The 16,398-nt window shown below is 47.5% G+C and overlaps 1 protein-coding gene across 2 annotated transcripts in view; it reads left to right on the forward strand.

The window, feature by feature from the left end:
• Positions 1 to 15,946, forward strand: part of SEC14L1 (SEC14 like lipid binding 1) — a 51,790-nt gene extending 35,844 nt beyond the window's left edge. Inside the window, exons 7-18 of one of the 2 annotated variants that reach the window (XM_036899984.2) lie at positions 350 to 584; positions 1,889 to 1,998; positions 3,387 to 3,576; positions 5,467 to 5,555; positions 5,645 to 5,715; positions 6,598 to 6,769; positions 7,109 to 7,243; positions 9,490 to 9,624; positions 11,759 to 12,010; positions 13,030 to 13,208; positions 13,511 to 13,612; positions 15,392 to 15,946. In XM_036899984.2, the coding sequence (XP_036755879.1) occupies positions 350 to 584; positions 1,889 to 1,998; positions 3,387 to 3,576; positions 5,467 to 5,555; positions 5,645 to 5,715; positions 6,598 to 6,769; positions 7,109 to 7,243; positions 9,490 to 9,624; positions 11,759 to 12,010; positions 13,030 to 13,208; positions 13,511 to 13,612; positions 15,392 to 15,407 (1,686 nt within the window). In that variant the 3' untranslated portion in view covers positions 15,408 to 15,946. The remainder of the gene's footprint in view (positions 1 to 349; positions 585 to 1,888; positions 1,999 to 3,386; positions 3,577 to 5,466; positions 5,556 to 5,644; positions 5,716 to 6,597; positions 6,770 to 7,108; positions 7,244 to 9,489; positions 9,625 to 11,758; positions 12,011 to 13,029; positions 13,209 to 13,510; positions 13,613 to 15,391) is intronic. The other variant, XM_036899985.2, reaches the window with a different exon arrangement.
• Positions 15,947 to 16,398: the final 452 nt, after the last annotated feature.

Genomic DNA, 16,398 nt, shown 5'->3' on the forward strand with positions numbered 1-16,398 from the left:
AGTGTATCAGGCATGTGATTATGGGTGCTTTTTGAAGGCTTGTTTTATTTTCAGGGTATAGGAAAGAATTTGGATTGAGACACACAGCAAATATTGAGTATAAGTGCGGTAACACCAGTGCTTTTAATTAGTCATAAAAACTTTCCATCTCTTCAGATATTATTTCCTAGACCTTTGGAAAACAGGAAGTAAAGAATTATGAAAAACACACAAAGGCAGTTGCTGATTTCTTTTTACTCATTATTCTATAGTAACTCAGTTTTTCTATTACCGGTTTTAAAAACTTGTGAGGGATGAATAATTTGAATGTTGAGTATATAGTAACCTTAAAATTGTTTTTGTTTTCAAGGGAAAAGAAATAATTGAATACTATCTCCATCAGTTAGAAGAAGAAGGCATAACTTTTGTGCCCCGTTGGACTCCACCGTCCACTGCACCCTCTTCAGAGGCATCCTCTAAGGGCAAGAAGCAAGCGGCCACGTTGGCTCTCATCACCCCAGACGCTGCTGTGCAAGAAGGGCTGAGTGGGGAGGCCCTCGGCAGCCCAAGTGGGGCCCCTGAGCCTGCGGTGGGGCCCCCTGATGGTGGGTCTGAAAGATGCTTCATTATGAGAGCAAGACTAGTGAATTGCACGGGGTCCTTACCCGTCTGGCTACTCAGCCTGTCTGGTTTCCTCAGGAAGTGTGTATATTACTTAAAGGCCAATTTGATATCACTTGCTGCCCCTTCCCTCCAGCCTGTATAACAAATTCATTTTATCTTATCCTTAGAATGAAGGAACTTAGAACTTATTTTAATGGGAAGAAGGGTTATATCAAGTTGTTGAGACCAGGAAATGTTTTTCCTTTATTTTAGCTGAATGATTACCTTACATTCTCTTTAGTTAATGTAACAACTAATCCTTTTCATACAATTATGTCATTGTCAGACACTTTTTATGCTTTCTGTGCGTTAGATGCTGTTCTGGGCACTTTTCGAATGTTTACTCATTTAATAATGATCCCTTTTAGGTAGGAAATGCATATTACCCTCATTTTGTACATGAGTTTATGAAGCACAGAGAAACTCCATGCTTTGTGTGGAGGCACATAGCTCGTAAACAGCAGTGCCTGGATGGGGCCCGGGGTCTGGCTCCGGAGTCTGCTCAGCGGCACCGTGCCTTGCTGCCTTCCATGCGTGTCACACAGGCACCCGCACCCCTTTCCTCTTTCCCACAGGAAAGCCCATTGTAAAACCAGAAAACGAGAAAATTCTACCACTAACAGGTTTTGTTAAACTATTGGTGTTCATCTTTCCGTACATTCCTCTCTGTAGCTGAACTATGCCACTTGTTAGCTTTCAACAAGTGGCAGGTGGTAGATAATGTAATTGATTTGGGGATACATTTTATTTTCCCACCTTGTGAATTTTTCTTTGCTATACTTATTTTGAAATTGCATTCTAGTTTGTGGTACCTTAAATCTAAAAAAAGGTTTATTGTATTATTGAACGTATAGCTCTATTCAAAGTAGGTGTAGATGCACTGCTTTTTTTTCATAGTTTTGTATCATGTAAGTCTTTTTTATGTAACTTTGAGCTGTAACAGTCATTAAATATCTGTGCCTTTTTTCTATCAAGAATAGTATAGAGATTGTGTAAATAGAGGTGATTTGAGGGTGATCAGGGAGTATAATTGAGCCATCAGGTTTACCTGTGGTTGGGCCATGCTGTGCTTTAAAGACTGTTGTGAGCTCCTCCGGAAGGCTGGTTCACATCTGCCAGCCCTGGGGTTTCGTTCAGTTCTGAGGCCCTAGGACCACACATTAATCTCCCTGAACACAAAGACGTTGGAAGCCTTCAAGTTCCAGTGTCGTGTGTTGTAAATAATGTCATGTAACTTCTTTTCTAGACAAACTAGATGCAGACTACATCAAGAGATACCTGGGTGACTTGACTCCACTACAGGAGAGCTGCCTGATCCGGCTTCGCCAGTGGCTCCAGGAAACCCACAAGGGCAAAGTGAGGGTCGGTGCCCCGGGAGGAGTGGCCCTGCCCATGAGACTGCAGGCCCGCCCCCTGCACGCTCCCCGGGGGTGATGGTCCCCACTGCCGCAGCGGGGCGTGTCCCTTCCATCCAAAGCCACTGAGTCGGTATCTGTGTGTGGCATCCAGTCCTTCGTGGCAAGTTATGGTGCCCTTCTGTGTAATTCGTTGGATTTTTCTGGATTTTACAGAGTGGTCTTGCTTGAAAACAGTTAAATGTTACAAGCAGTATTAAATTTCAAGTGTTCATACATTTTAATTTTCAGAAGATTTGGGAGGAGTTCATAGGTTATTGAGAGATTTAAAGTGTTTGAGCTTTGCCTCTGAGGTTTTTGGTAAAATTTTAGATTGATAAGGAACCAGATTTTTCTAAGAAACCTCATTCTGATGGACTAGCTGTGAGCAGAGCAGGTGGGTGTGTCTGGCGGGTTCCTGGCACTGTTCGGCATAGGGAAGCTAAGCGCTGCGCTCAGTTGGTCTCTTCCCTCTAATTCTGTGTGTCTCGGTTACTCGAGCCCACATATCTGAGGACCGTTTCCTGTCATCTATCAAGAACACAACCACTGTAATAATGGCACTTACCATGTGCTGGACACTATCTTAAGATCTTCAATTAATCCTCCCAGCAGTCATAGGAGGTGGACACTGCTGTCATCTCCCATTGCACCCATGAGGGACCTGAGGCACAGCTTGGAACTTGCCAGAGGGGCCAGGGTCTGAGGCCAGGCCATCTCGTTCTGGAACCCGTGCCTGTCACCACTTCCCTTTGACGGCAGCCCTTGCTGAGGGCAGGTGGTGTCAGCTCAGTGCCCCAAGCTGTCTTCTCAGGAGTGGGGCTTCCCTTGCACCCACTCCTCGTCTCCTGTGTGCCTCAGTGAGAGTGCGGCCCTGGAGGAAGACAGCTGGTCCGAGGGAGATTCAGACATGGTCCTGGTCTTGTTTTTCCCTCAAGGAAGCTGACCTATTGATGGCCAAATGCAGAATCTAAAAGAAGGGTCCTGTGTTGGTAACCCAACCACCACTGCTAAAACCTGTTTTTGTATTTTAACTTTTTATTTAAGTGTAATATAGTAATTCGTTGATTAGTTCCATGAATTGTAGCATTTGATATTTAAGAAATTATTTATGCCTTTTCTCTGCTTCGCCGAAACTGAAGTGGAATACTGTGAAGAATATTCAGTCTAATAATGCTGATTTTCTAAAGCATTAGGAGGTTTTCTGGTAATGGCTGACTTTAAATAATACAATAATGCAACCCATTATTGATAAGAAGTGGGAGTTTTAGAGTCTTATTCCCTTAGTGACTTGGTTTTCCCCCTTAGCAACTTTTAACATTGCTTAGAAACATGTCTTTCTCTTAATAGATCCCAAAAGATGAGCATATTCTTCGGTTCTTACGAGCCCGGGACTTCAATATTGACAAAGCCAGAGAGATCATGTGTCAGTCTTTGACTTGGCGAAAGCAGCACCAGGTAGACTACATTCTTGATACCTGGACTCCTCCCCAGGTCCTTCAGGACTACTACGCAGGAGGCTGGCACCATCATGACAAAGGTACCGTGTGACCTGGGCATTCAGGACGTGCTTAGAGACCTCCTGCAGAATTAAGTGGGGCCTGTGAGTGCACCGTCCCTTCCGCTCCCAGCGTGAACACATCGAAGCCGTTTCACCACAGCCTCTACTGTACTCCTGCCCCCCTGGAAGTGCCCCATAGAGTAGCAGAGGAGGGCTTGAGGTGGCTTCTTCCTCACGGCCCACACTGCTCTGGGCAAGTTCATTCACTTCCTTTCTCAGTTAAAAAGAGTTTGTTTTGACTTAATTGAAACACTGACACTTTGAAGGCAGAGTTTTCCAGGAGCATAAAGGAACTTTTCCATGACTTAAACCCCTGCCATATTTGTAAAAATGTATAGCCAGGTTTGCTACATCAAAACAGTGAAGAACTTCAGTTCTAACTTTCAAGAGTAAGCAAAACATAAGTAAAGGACAGTGATACACCTAAAATGAAGAACAACCTAAGTGAGTGTGATTCATCCGGGTTGTTTTCTGTAACGCACCTTGCAGGGAATCCCGCATTGTCAAAGGTGCACGTGCTCACTGCTTCCTGCTGAAGAGTCTGACAGAATGGAATCACAAACATAGGCCGTAGGGGTCACTCTGGAATTCTCTCTTCTGCCTTTGAACAGGTCCTTTCAAAGCTGAATAGCTCTGATTTGTCTGTTTTCCTGACTTAATCTTGTTCTGTGTTTCCAGATTAATTGTAGTTTTATTAATTTTTACTGGAAGCATATGTTAATTTTGTTTTCTTACCCTAAAAAGATTTAAAAGTTTGGTAATAAGACATTAACAAATGTATGTTATTAAATGTTGGGAGAGAGTTTTTATAAATCTTCCTTTTAACAAGATTTAGATACACAAAACCCATTTTGAAAGTAGGACAGACAGGTTTAGGCCCAGAGTATTCTGGGAGGTGAACTTTACCAGATGGTAAATACTAGGAAAATTTGGTTCCTATGTCAAGATGACAGCATTGATCCTCCAGTAACAACAAAAGACAAGTCTTAGTTGCCTTTCAGTAGTATACTCCATCTCTGTCCTTTCTTCCACTCTCCTGTGGCACCAAGTGGTAGGAGTCTAGAAACTGCTGACCCTAGGGGTACACTTTGGTCCCCAAAGCTGGCTCATGATGACAGGGAGTTTACATAATGAATTAGGTTCCTCTCAGGCTCCATGCATTAGACTTCAGGGTATAAAGAAGAGAGCCAGCACATGCTCGTTAGTGTGGACCTAAGGATTTCCAGAAAGCTCTCATTTATCTTGTTGAAGCTGGCTTTTAAAAAAGCTTGCCATTAACTTTTTGGTAACTTACAAAATGAAAAAAAAAATGTTTTCCCTTAAGAAATAAAATTTTATAAGTATTCTGTGTGCACAAAAAAAGCATCCCTGATGTAGTCAAAATATTGTAACAACTTGGTATGGTGATAGCTGGTACCTAGAATTATCATGTATATAAATGATGAATCACTGTGTTGTACACCTGAAACTAACGTAATACTGTGTGTCAACTACCCTTCAATAAAAAATAATTATATTAAAAAAAAAAAAAAAAGCATCCCTGTACTGTTGAAAGGCAGAGCTATGCTCAGCCTCTGGGTTAAGTGAGCAGGCTGAGGCCAGTGACGACCACAGCCAGAGGCTGAGCTCTGCTCGTCCCAGGCAGAGCTGTCCCCAGGACTCTGCTAAGTGAGCTGCTCCTATAGTTGGCTTTTGATTCTTCTTTTGCAGTTTGTGGGGGGAAGGTTGTGGGGGGCGCCTGTACAGAGAAACCAGCTGCTGCTTCTGAGCAGGAAAGAGCTTGCAGCACTTCTAGAGTAGGGGTGAGCACGTTTCCCCGTTCAGGTTTTTAGAGCCGTGACGCCCGCCTTTCCTTCCCCTTTCCTGCAGATGGGCGGCCCCTCTATGTGCTCAGGCTGGGGCAGATGGACACCAAAGGCTTGGTGAGAGCCCTCGGCGAGGAAGCCCTGCTGAGATACGTACGTGCTCACGCTGGGGGCGGGGTTTGGGGCGGCAATGTTACCTTCCGAGACAGATCACGGCATTTTCACGGGCCTTCTGTTCATAGGTTCTCTCCATAAATGAAGAAGGGCTGAGACGATGTGAAGAAAATACAAAAGTCTTTGGTCGGCCTATCAGGTAGATGTGCGACTTTGTTTTTCCTTCTGGCTTTTGGAGAAAATGACTAAAAATATTTTTAGTTCATAGCCAAAATGTCGTTTGACTTTTAGAACCAAATCTAAATAGTTTACTGTTACTGTTCTAAAAGGTAGAAAATAGATAAATCTGTTCTGGGGTCAGTTGTGAGGGACAGTTGCTGGACTTCAGCGTCTCAGGCCCCAGGGAATCGCTGTCACCTCGATCCGAGGGTCAGCCTGGCTGCCCAGTTACACGTGCTCCTTGGGATCCTAGGGTTGCAGGTGATTTTTTTGTTTTTTGGTGGGAATTGGGGGGCGGGTGCAGAAAAAGTGTTTTGTGCTCCTAAACCATACTTAACAGTTAAATGTTTTGAAGTGTTCGCTGATTCAGAGGTTGGCACGAGAGGGTATAGCTGGTTCATTAAAATGTAAGTTCCACGAGGGCAAGGATTTTGAGGGTTTTTGGTTCATCGCTATCTTCTCAGATCCTGAAGCAGTGCTTGGCTCAATAAACAACTGCTGAGAATGGCTCTTTGCAGTTCAGCCAGACTGCATATTAAAGGGCCAGGCACATGCCCTGTGGGTCCAGTAGGAGGGCCCCAGCAAGTCAAGGGTGGCATGTCGCCTTGGATTGCTGGGCTTGTCAGGCAGGTTCTTACCCTCACCAGCCACCAATTTCTGTGATATTTCAGCAATTGGCCCTGCTGCCCTCATCCACTATGCTTTATGCGGGTATAGTTCATAATACTGTACATTTTTTTAAATGGTCTATTTTTGGGAATAGATAGAAATGACCTTAGAATAGCAGAGAAGAAAAACAGCTCCAGGACACAGTGTGCTAGGTGTGCCACCTCTGAACGGGATGTGCCTATGCCTCCTGCAGTTCGTGGACCTGCCTGGTGGACCTGGAGGGCCTGAACATGCGCCACCTGTGGAGGCCGGGGGTCAAAGCCCTGCTGCGTACCATCGAGGTGGTGGAGGCCAACTACCCCGAGACGCTGGGCCGCCTTCTGATTCTTCGGGCCCCCAGGGTATTCCCCGTCCTCTGGACGCTGGTAGGTGTACATGCTGTTTTGCAATGACTCTTGGCCATTTGGAAGGCAGATGTGCACGCGTTTGTATAGCTGTGTCTGTGACATGAAGTCTTAACTAGTTAGTAAAAAAACACAGCAAGCATGGGAAGAAGTAAAATTTCTCAGATTGTTTAATGGAGAAAGGAATTGCTGAGTGCCCTGTGTTCACGCAGATGGACTTTACAGAAAAAGTCTGTCAAACTGAACGCCCTTTCCCCCACCCTGGCCCGCCCACTCACACTGTCACATTGTAATTTGACTCTTTGAAAACTGAACAGCAGAGCACGGCATGACTACATATGGTCTCCTGATTACTTACAGGTCAGTCCATTCATTGATGACAACACCAGGAGGAAATTCCTTATTTATGCAGGCAATGACTACCAGGGTCCTGGAGGCCTGCTGGATTACATTGATAAAGAGATTATTCCAGATTTCCTGAGTGGAGAGTGCATGGTATGTATTTAGGCAAGGAGCTACATGATGATTTTCAGAACTTTCAGTTTGAATTGTTTCTTTTGTTTTTGTTTTCACTGTATTCCCTCTGCTGTTCTTTGATCCCTGTGATCATTTTATTTTATGGAAGTTTGTCCCTGTTTATCCCTGTCATCTCTCCCCTATTCCCCACTCTCTCCCCTATGGCAAACACCAGTCTCTTCTCTGTGTTTATGATTCTATTTCTGTTTTGTTGCTTTGTTTTTTAGTTTCTACATATAAGTCAAATCATACGGCATTTGTCTTTTTCTGACTTATTTCACTTAGGATAATACCCTCTAGGTCCATCATCCGTCTTGTCACAAATGGCGAGATCTCATTCTTGTTATGGCTGGGTAACACTCCATTGTACGTAGGTACCACATCTTCTTTATCCGTCATCTGTATCACTGGACACTTAGGTTGCTTCCATATTTATTATTTGTTTTCCCTTTCTTTTGTTTTCTTGGCTGGCATCTGATCCATGGCAAACTACATTGAACCATTTAGGTAATTGTTGATAACATGCACATTTTTTTCATTCTTAAATACTAATGGGAATTTGTTTTAGAATTAAATATAGTTGCAGCTTGATTTAGTCAGCTTTGTATGAATCAGATTTTTACCTTTTAGAGGAGCTGTGCTATTAGATAAAGTATTAAATCAAAATGATTCTCAGAAAGGTTTTTCCCTTTGACAGTAAATCAGGTAACATTTTAAAGGGGATAAGTTAAGGGAACTAGTTTTCTTTTATGTAATTAGGGGTTTTAATACATTGAGTTGCCAAATTATCAAGTGAATGCTTCCATTTTTATATCCTGTCCTTGTGAAGAGGGAATCTGAGAAGTTCAGTTCCTTGAGGACCCTTTAGCCTCTAGGCCATGGCTGCCTGATGTGAGGGTGAAGGAAACTGTAGCCTGGAGAGGTCCAGGTGACAAGTGAGGTGACAGATGAAGCCAACAGCCAGTCATGGTATCATACATTTGGCTCTTATTAGAGAAAGGGTCTCTATCATCCTCCATAGAAAATAAATTCATTCTTTTGAGATGTGCACACATTTAATTTGACTCGTATTTAGCTCCTGAGCTGAGCTTTTGGGGGTCTTCCTGGTTGGGTGGAGGAGTTTAAAGAGCACGTGAAGTCAGTGCACCAAGCCTGCTGTGAGGAACTGTGGGCATAAGCACAGTGCAGTGCAGGAGCCCAGCTTACCAAGCGCCCATGAGATTGGACCTGAGGCCAGATCCGGAGCAGCCCCGAAGTGCCCTGTGTTGTGTGTGAGCAGGAGCCCATGCGCCGCTCCTCCTGGTTACGGCAGCCGGGCCGGGGCAGGGAGCTCGGCTCCGGGTAGACGTGCCCACGCCTCTCAATGCACTGCCTGTGGTGGGTCCTTGTCGCCAGTGGAGGTCTCCGCACTCTGGCCTGTCAGCCTCCTCCTTGGTTCTGTACTACTGCTGAGGCTGGTGGGAAGAGGCGGCACTCCCCTCTGCTCCCCTGCGCCTGCAGGGTTTTAACCACGTCCTTCTGCTTTCTCCTAACGTGACATCATTGCTGTGACATGTCCGCTGAAGACTTAGTGTTTGTTTTCTGTGTACTTGCCTCCCAGTGCTGATCATATGGGAAGTACTCGGAATTTAGGAACTTTAGTATTAAGTCATTATATCAAGGTCAATTAGGACGTTTATGAAATGCACAAATTCTAATTCAGCTTAGCCTGTTGCATGCAAATCCACAAGAAGACGTTCTCCTTTATTACTTTTGGGCTGGTGTTAATGCACCGATCATTTGACTTGGGTTAGACATGAAACTTTAACTGTTGATTATATATCTTGACTCTAATTTCATATAATAAAAATAATGCCTGTAGCTGCTGAAAGTAAAACTCTTTTCTGAACATGTTTTCCCTTTACAGTGCAGTATAAATACTTGTAATTCTTACATAAAGCAGCTTTAGTAATTGAGTCCAGTACCACATACATACTAGTGTGAATTCTGTGGTAAATCAGGTTCAGTGTGTTCACATTTATATAAAGTAAGACACATGTATTTAAGTGGTTTTTAAAAATTATTTTCTAAGTCCTACAAAATGTTTTCTGACATTGCCAGTGTTGTCCCCTCCGAGCAGCCGTGAGGAGGTGAGCGGGTTGGGATGGGGCGCCTGCTGGCATGTTAGGTTCTTGGAGGAATCGCTCGGGTCTGCACATCTTTCATTGCTGTGTTTGCATCTCCAGTGTGAAGTGCCCGAGGGTGGACTGGTCCCCAAATCTCTGTACAGGACTGCGGAGGAGCTGGAGAATGAAGACCTCAGGCTGTGGACTGAGACTATCTACCAGTCTGCAAGCGTTTTCAAAGGAGCCCCGCACGAGGTACACCCGCGTGGGGGGCACAGGGCGGCTGTGGCCCTGCTCCTCCACACAGAAGCTGTTTGGGTGACCATCCCAGTTCGCAGTAGGATTTAGTTTGCAAGAATCACATGCTTTCTCTGGTCCAGTCCTTAGACTTTTCTTGATTTTTGAGCTTTAGTTTAGGTACATGTCAACCCTGAAGAAAGGCACGTCTCAGCTAGAAGGTAGTTACACTTGATCAGGGCTGCTGGGAGGGAAGCCAGGTCCCCTGACCTTGGTTTCCCAGAGACCTTGGCAGAGGTACAGAGGCAAGTCTGAGCTTGTGGGATGATTTTTGACTCTCTAGTTTATTTAAAGATTCTATAGGACCAATTTTATTTTCTGTGTTTTCTTGACTGGGTTTTGGTTATCTGTATTTTTTAGGGCACTTGCCCGTTTTGGTGAGTCTAATGGAGTGAGGCAAAACTAGCACATCCCCATTTCCCTTCTCACTGTTACATTGTGATGCAGAAGCAAGAGTCCCCTGTGTGTCCTGGGACACTAAGTGACCTTGGGTGTGAGCTACCCTCCCTTGAGCTCCAGAGCAGGTCTGTGGCTCAGAGTTGTTGCTGAGGGTGGCGGCAGCTTGGAACAGAGCAGATGGTCAGTGAGGACGGGCTTCTGGCTCAGGCCGATGGTGGTGGCCAGGAGCTGACCCCTGAGTACCTCCTGCCACGTGGCTCGACCATCTGCCATTTGTCCTCTCAGGTGTACCTCCTCGTACAGCCTGCCCACCCCTTGTGGGGCAGGTGGGTACTGTTGCTGTGGTTTGAATGAGCAGACGAATTGGTGTGGCTGATCGTAGATTCTGTAGGGGAAATCTCAGATTGTCATGACTATGTCTTGAGGATTGTATTAATTCTTTATTTGGAGGGAGTCTACAGGTGGCGGAGTTCTTGTTTGTCCTTTTTTAGGTAGCTGTTGCTCTTGTACACAGAAGAGAACTTAGTGACATAATATGCTTCTGAGTCACCAGGTATTTGTGAAAATGCACAGCCAGGTTTTTCTACATTAAAACAGTAGAAACCTCAGTCCCTCCAGTGGGGGTTTAAGTAAAATGTAAATCAAAGACAGTGGTAGCCCTAAAATGAAGGCTAAATTAAGTATCCCTGTTGTGAATGCAAGAAAGAGGGTGTCTTTAGCAGAGGCATCTCAGGTCTCAGGAGAGATCTGCCCCTGGGGAGCCACTTTGCTGAAGAAAGAGTGGGCCATGTCATCGCCACTGCTGTTCTTAGACATGACTCCCGTGCTTCATGGGATCTGCTCTGAACGGAATTCCATGGTGGTGTTCCTGCAGCGTGGAGCAGCCATGGTGGCGTTGGAGGAAGAGCTCCCTTGACGAGAAGCACAGCGCAGCAGATGCACGCAGAGGGCTCGCCGGGCGCCTTGGAGGGAGGGAGGGGGCGCAGGCCCTGGCTTCTGCTGTCGTTTTCTAGCGAATGCATAACTTTACAGCTGGTTTTAATTCTCACAGCCCTCCCACAGTAATCTTCTGAAACTCTGTAACTTTGATCATTCTCTGCTGGGGAACTTCAGAGGGACACCACAGAAAGTCCAGATTTAGGTTGGCACTCAGTACCCCGCACGCTTCCCCCGGCCCCCACGCCGTGTGGCTCCTGTCCTCCCACCCGGCCCCAGCTGCCACTCTCCCTGTGTGAGCCTCTGCAAAGGCTGCCTCTGTGCTCTGCTCCTCCAAGTGCTCTTCATTTCGCTTCCACCTTCTCTGGGCCCTTCCCTGTGCTCGCCGGCCCAGAGCAATCCATGGAACCCCTTCGCACCATCTTCAGCTGTGTCTGTTTTGTATTAAGACATTTTTTACATCCAGGGCCGGGTAGTTTAGAGTGCTGTCTCAGGAGCATATAGTGGGAAACTTTGGACTGTAGGTGTGGCTAAGCAAGAGCCCAGAGCTCAGCACAGGACACATAGTGGGAGCCATTGGTTGAAAGAATAAGAAGAGTGAGTGGGACACCTGGTGGTTGAATGATCTGCTGATGGGACATGTCTCCCTCCCCTTAACACACACAGCAGGGCTGACCCCCCAAGGGGTCGGTGCTCCCAGCACACTGCGTGGGGCCTCGTGCTTACCTCGGTTCGTTGACAGAGTATCTTCTTCCAGATTCTCGTTCAGATTGTGGACGCCTCTTCCGTGATCACTTGGGACTTTGACGTGTGCAAAGGAGACATTGTCTTCAACATCTATCACTCCAAGAGGTCACCACAGCCACCCAAAAAGGACTCCCTGGGGGCACACAGCATCACGTCCCCAGGAGGGAATAATGTGCAGCTAATAGACAGGGTCTGGCAGCTGGGCCGCGACTACAGCTCGGTGGAATCACCTCTGATCTGCAGAGAAGGGGAGAGCGTGCAGGTAAAAGCACCTATGACTCTCCGGAAGCAAGATTTTTGCCTGGCAGGCGCTGGGTGTCTGGACAAGCAGTTCCTTGTGTCCACCTTTAGTTATTGTTGGAATGACTGGGATGCCAAGTAGGTCCCAGAGGAGAACTCAAATCTGAGCATGGTTCTGGGCAGAATCCACAACTTATATCTAAAGTGCATGTAAAGGTACTTTCACAGAAGTGCCTGGAAGGCAGGAAAAGGCCTCGTGCAAAGGGCCGCACCCAGAGGCACCCTGTGGCTGCTCTGTGTCTCAGGCAGAGGAGAAGCACCCGAGAGGAGCCAGAGGAGCAAGTGCTTAGGGCCTGTTCGCTGCCACTGCCGAACGGTCTCACTCACCCAGAAAGGCTCTATCTGCTCACTTTGACATTTGACCTATCACCTTAAGTGCTTGAGCCGAGAATGGCAGCTCTTGGGTGCTTCTAGCCTCATAACAGATGCATAATTTTGCTGCCTTTACAGTTTTCAGGGGTAAGACTGTCAGTGCTTTGGTGGTGTTAGAGGTAGAGAAAAAGAGGGTGTTTTATTCAGTTTTAAAAATAATGAACATTTTAAGCTGAATCACAGCCTTTAATTCCAGAATTAATGGAGAAAGTAATTTTCAGAGATTGACCTCTACTTCAGATAGACACCCTTTAACCCAGAACACACTAGTAAGATCATTGGAAGCGTGTTAGAGCATGGCCTTGTCCACGTGATCGTTTGTGACCCCCCTTCAGGCCGAGTGAAGGGCCCTGAGCACTCCCTCCCCACCAGGCGCCTTCTCCTCCCCACGAGGCTGCCGTCCTTGGGGTGGTCAGGTGACCTGCTCTCTCGTCACCAGGCCGAGGCCTCACCGCAGGGTCCTGATGATGAGCCAAAACCCTTCACCCCCGAGCTGGCTGGTGGTCACTGCCAGCTCCGAGTGGGCTCCCCTGGGCATCTGTCACACCCGCCGGAAGACAGGGACTTTTGGGAGGAAGTCCTCAGCTGGCACTGCTTGATGTGTTGCAGGGCTCACACGTGACACGGTGGCCAGGCTTCTACATCCTGCAGTGGAAATTCCACAGTATGCCAGCGTGTGCCGCCACCAACCTGCCCCGGGTGGATGACGTGCTGGCTTCCCTGCAGGTCTCCTCACACAAGTGTAAAGTGATGTACTACACAGAGGTGATCGGCTCTGAAGACTTCAGGTGTGGCCAGGGTGCTGCATGGCCGGGGGAGGCTTGGCAGGTCCCGCCAGTCTTGGGTACGGGCAGGAGTGGCCTCGGGGCCATTTATGGCTCAGTTCACTACATTAGCTGTGTGTGAGGGCAGCTGGGAGCCGTGTCCTGGGCTGGGGGGTCTTCCCGGTCATCCTGCTTTTTAAGTGCTGCTGGGGGCTGAGGCGGGGAGCAGAGAGCAGGGTTGGCAGGAAGCCCGGCAGGCAGTGTGGGACGTGCGGGGGCCCACGGAGGGGTCCTCACACCTCGTCCCCTCCCTGTGCTGTTTGCAGAGGTTCCATGACCAGCCTGGAGTCCAGCCACAGCGGGTTCTCCCAGCTGAGCGCCGCTACCACCTCCTCTAGCCAGTCTCACTCCAGCTCCATGATTTCCAGGTAGTGCCGTGACGCCCGTGCCCAGTGTGTGGAGGGGACTGTGCGCTGCCTCGGACAGGCCGCCGCGCTCTGCCGCCTGCCCCGCGGCACACTGCAGGCTCCGCTCACCTCTAGGCAGCACGTAGCTCTCCAGACGGTCACTGTAGTCCCGGTCCCCGACTATTTCAGCAGGTAGTTTTAACTCTGACTCTCACTCAGCAGCCATAGATTTTGTATACAGTGTGCACAAAATCAAACCAGAGCACAAGGGCTCCCTTGAAAAAAAAGTAGTTTCTATGCCAATTAAGAGGTTAACTGTCCCAAATGGCGATGCAAAAAATGTTTCCAGCAACCTCCACACTGTCCTCTAGTGGATGAATTCCTACACCACCCTTCAGAGGTGACCCACCTCCCGACGTGGAGCAGAAGCTGCCAGCCGTTCCCCTAACTGCACCACAGTCCTCACCTTCTCCCTGCTGTCAGCCACCTTGGCCCGTGGACAGGGGCAGCCTGCTAGGTACCTTTGCCTCTGAGCAGGCACCACTTAAACTGGAAGGACTCAGAGGCTGTCTGGGAGCACCAGCCTGGCGCCCGAGGGCCAGATGGACCCACCGCTGTAATGTGGGTGCTGGTGGGACTCTCGGGGCTTCCCCGGGACTCCAGGAAAAAACACCGCCATCATTAAACATTATTTTCTCTTTCCTCCTTTTCAAATCTTTTTCATACTTTCAGAGCAGGAGTTTTCTGTATGTGAATTTGGGTGAGGGGGATTCTTTCCCTTTTCTTTCTGGTATGTTGCTCTTCCTACCTGCGGGTGTTAGTTCTGAACTCATTCTAGATTCCTGGGCTCCTCAGTTTACTTAATAGTGTCGGAGCCTTGATGGTCCTTCTCGCTTCTAGACGGCATCTGGAAGGCAGAGTAAAGCCCATTTGCCGTTTGGAAACCGTCCATTGTTCATTTTAGCAAACCAGCATTCTTGCCGCATGGGTACATGGGGATAGCGTGTGGCTTGTCAGAACCCTGCTTCTTTGTAAAAGGGAATTGTGACTTGGGGTGCGGGTGTGCATGTGGGTGGGTGCATGGCAGTGTGGGTGTAGGGGGAGTGGGGCAAGAGGAAGCAAATTAACAGGAATCTGCAAATAACAAGGATTCTTCCTGGAAGCAAATCAGAATATGAGATTGGTTTTACTCTTAAAATGTTCCTTTTGATTCCCAGTTATGAATCCTGGTCTGCCTGTGTCAGCCCTCGTTTTTTTTTCAGCTTTTTGTGGGAAAAGCAGGTTATTTGTGTACCTGTCCAGAGGTTGCCCTGGGTTAGCCTCCAGGATAAAGACGGGTATGTGTGGTGTGCAGCAGAGGCTGTGCTTTTAAAGATGAGTGCCAAACCCACAAGGCCATCAGTGGAGTGTGTGGCAGGCAGGCAAACCTAGGGGTGTGATATTTTAATTTGGCTCTGAAGGCATCAGGTGGGCGCTGTGTGGCTGGAGAACTGTGGAGGGCATGTGTGCCCCCGGGGGTGGCGATGGGAGGGCCTGGGGGACATGCCGCCAGGAAGCTCCAGTGGCTGCCTGTGCCCTGGAGACCTCTTTGGGCTTCTCCATGCCCGCTGGCCTTCCTGGGGCAAAGCTAAGCATTTACTTTCAAAAGATAAGCTCATCATTGGCATCTACAGACCGTTTCCAGAAAGCACAGTGGCTGCTTCAAGTGTCCGTACTGCTTCCAGCCAGTGCTTCCTGCTCCCAAACTCTCAGGACCCCAAGACGGTCCCTTCTTTCTCTTTCTTTCTTTCTCTGTCTCAGATGGCGATTTTACTGACAGCCGCCAGGAAAATGCTTCACTCAACAGCCCACAGCAGCCCAGGGATGTTTGTAAAACTATTTGAACTGCAGCCACCCCTACCCCCCAGTTTGAAGATGTATTCTTTTAAAGTTGATTGAGAAGTGGCACCGTTGTGTCCCCAAAGGGTTGAATGCATCTTTAAGAGTTCAAAGCACATGACTGCACAAACACGTACAGGGTTTACTCTTGAGAACACAGCCCTGCCCCTCCTTGGGAGAGGGGGGCATGTCCTTGGGGGTCTGTGGTTTGCGTTAGGTCTCTACTCTCAGTGCCCTGCACTCTTTTTAAAATGCTGCTGTCATTTCTCCCTTCCTCAGCATTAATAGTTCTTTTGCTTCCCTTTCTATTACTAGTGTCTTAATTCACTTTTCCTTCCTAAATTCATTATTTACATATCAAACTCTGTAAATGTTTTGTAAACATATTACCTCACTCTTGGTAATACAATACTGATAGTCTTTAAAAGATTTTTTTATTGTTATCAATAATAAATGTGAACTGTTTAAAGAAAAGAATGTCTTTTTCTTACTGTGAAATGACAGTTTCCCTCGAAGAGTTTGACATTCTTAGGAGACATTAGAGATTGCAGAAAGAGATTCTGGGGTCAGAGTGCTCTGGAGCAGTGCCTGGGGCGTCCGGGACCACTTTGCAGGAGCGTGGACCATCTCCAGAGACAGATTGCCGTTGCAAACTGCTGACACAGAAGTGAAACTCAGTATTTGGAATCCTTGCTTCCATAGAAGACAGTTTTTCTCAAACTCCATGAGATCTGATTGATTGATGGCGTGATGCCTGATGGGATGCTTCTTTAGTAATACAGTGGATCCTTTAATCAGGTGACCTCAGAGAAGATAAAACAGACAGCTGTGGAACGTCAGAAACCTGGGCCACCATGCCCCTGGCTCCTGCCAGGTGGGTGTGCAGGGGTGGCGTGGCCCAGGAGCTCACTGCCTCTGCGCCAAGTGGA

Source organism: Manis pentadactyla, chromosome 4, assembly GCF_030020395.1.
Source record: "Manis pentadactyla isolate mManPen7 chromosome 4, mManPen7.hap1, whole genome shotgun sequence".
In the NCBI taxonomy this organism is placed as follows: Eukaryota; Metazoa; Chordata; class Mammalia; order Pholidota; family Manidae; genus Manis; species Manis pentadactyla.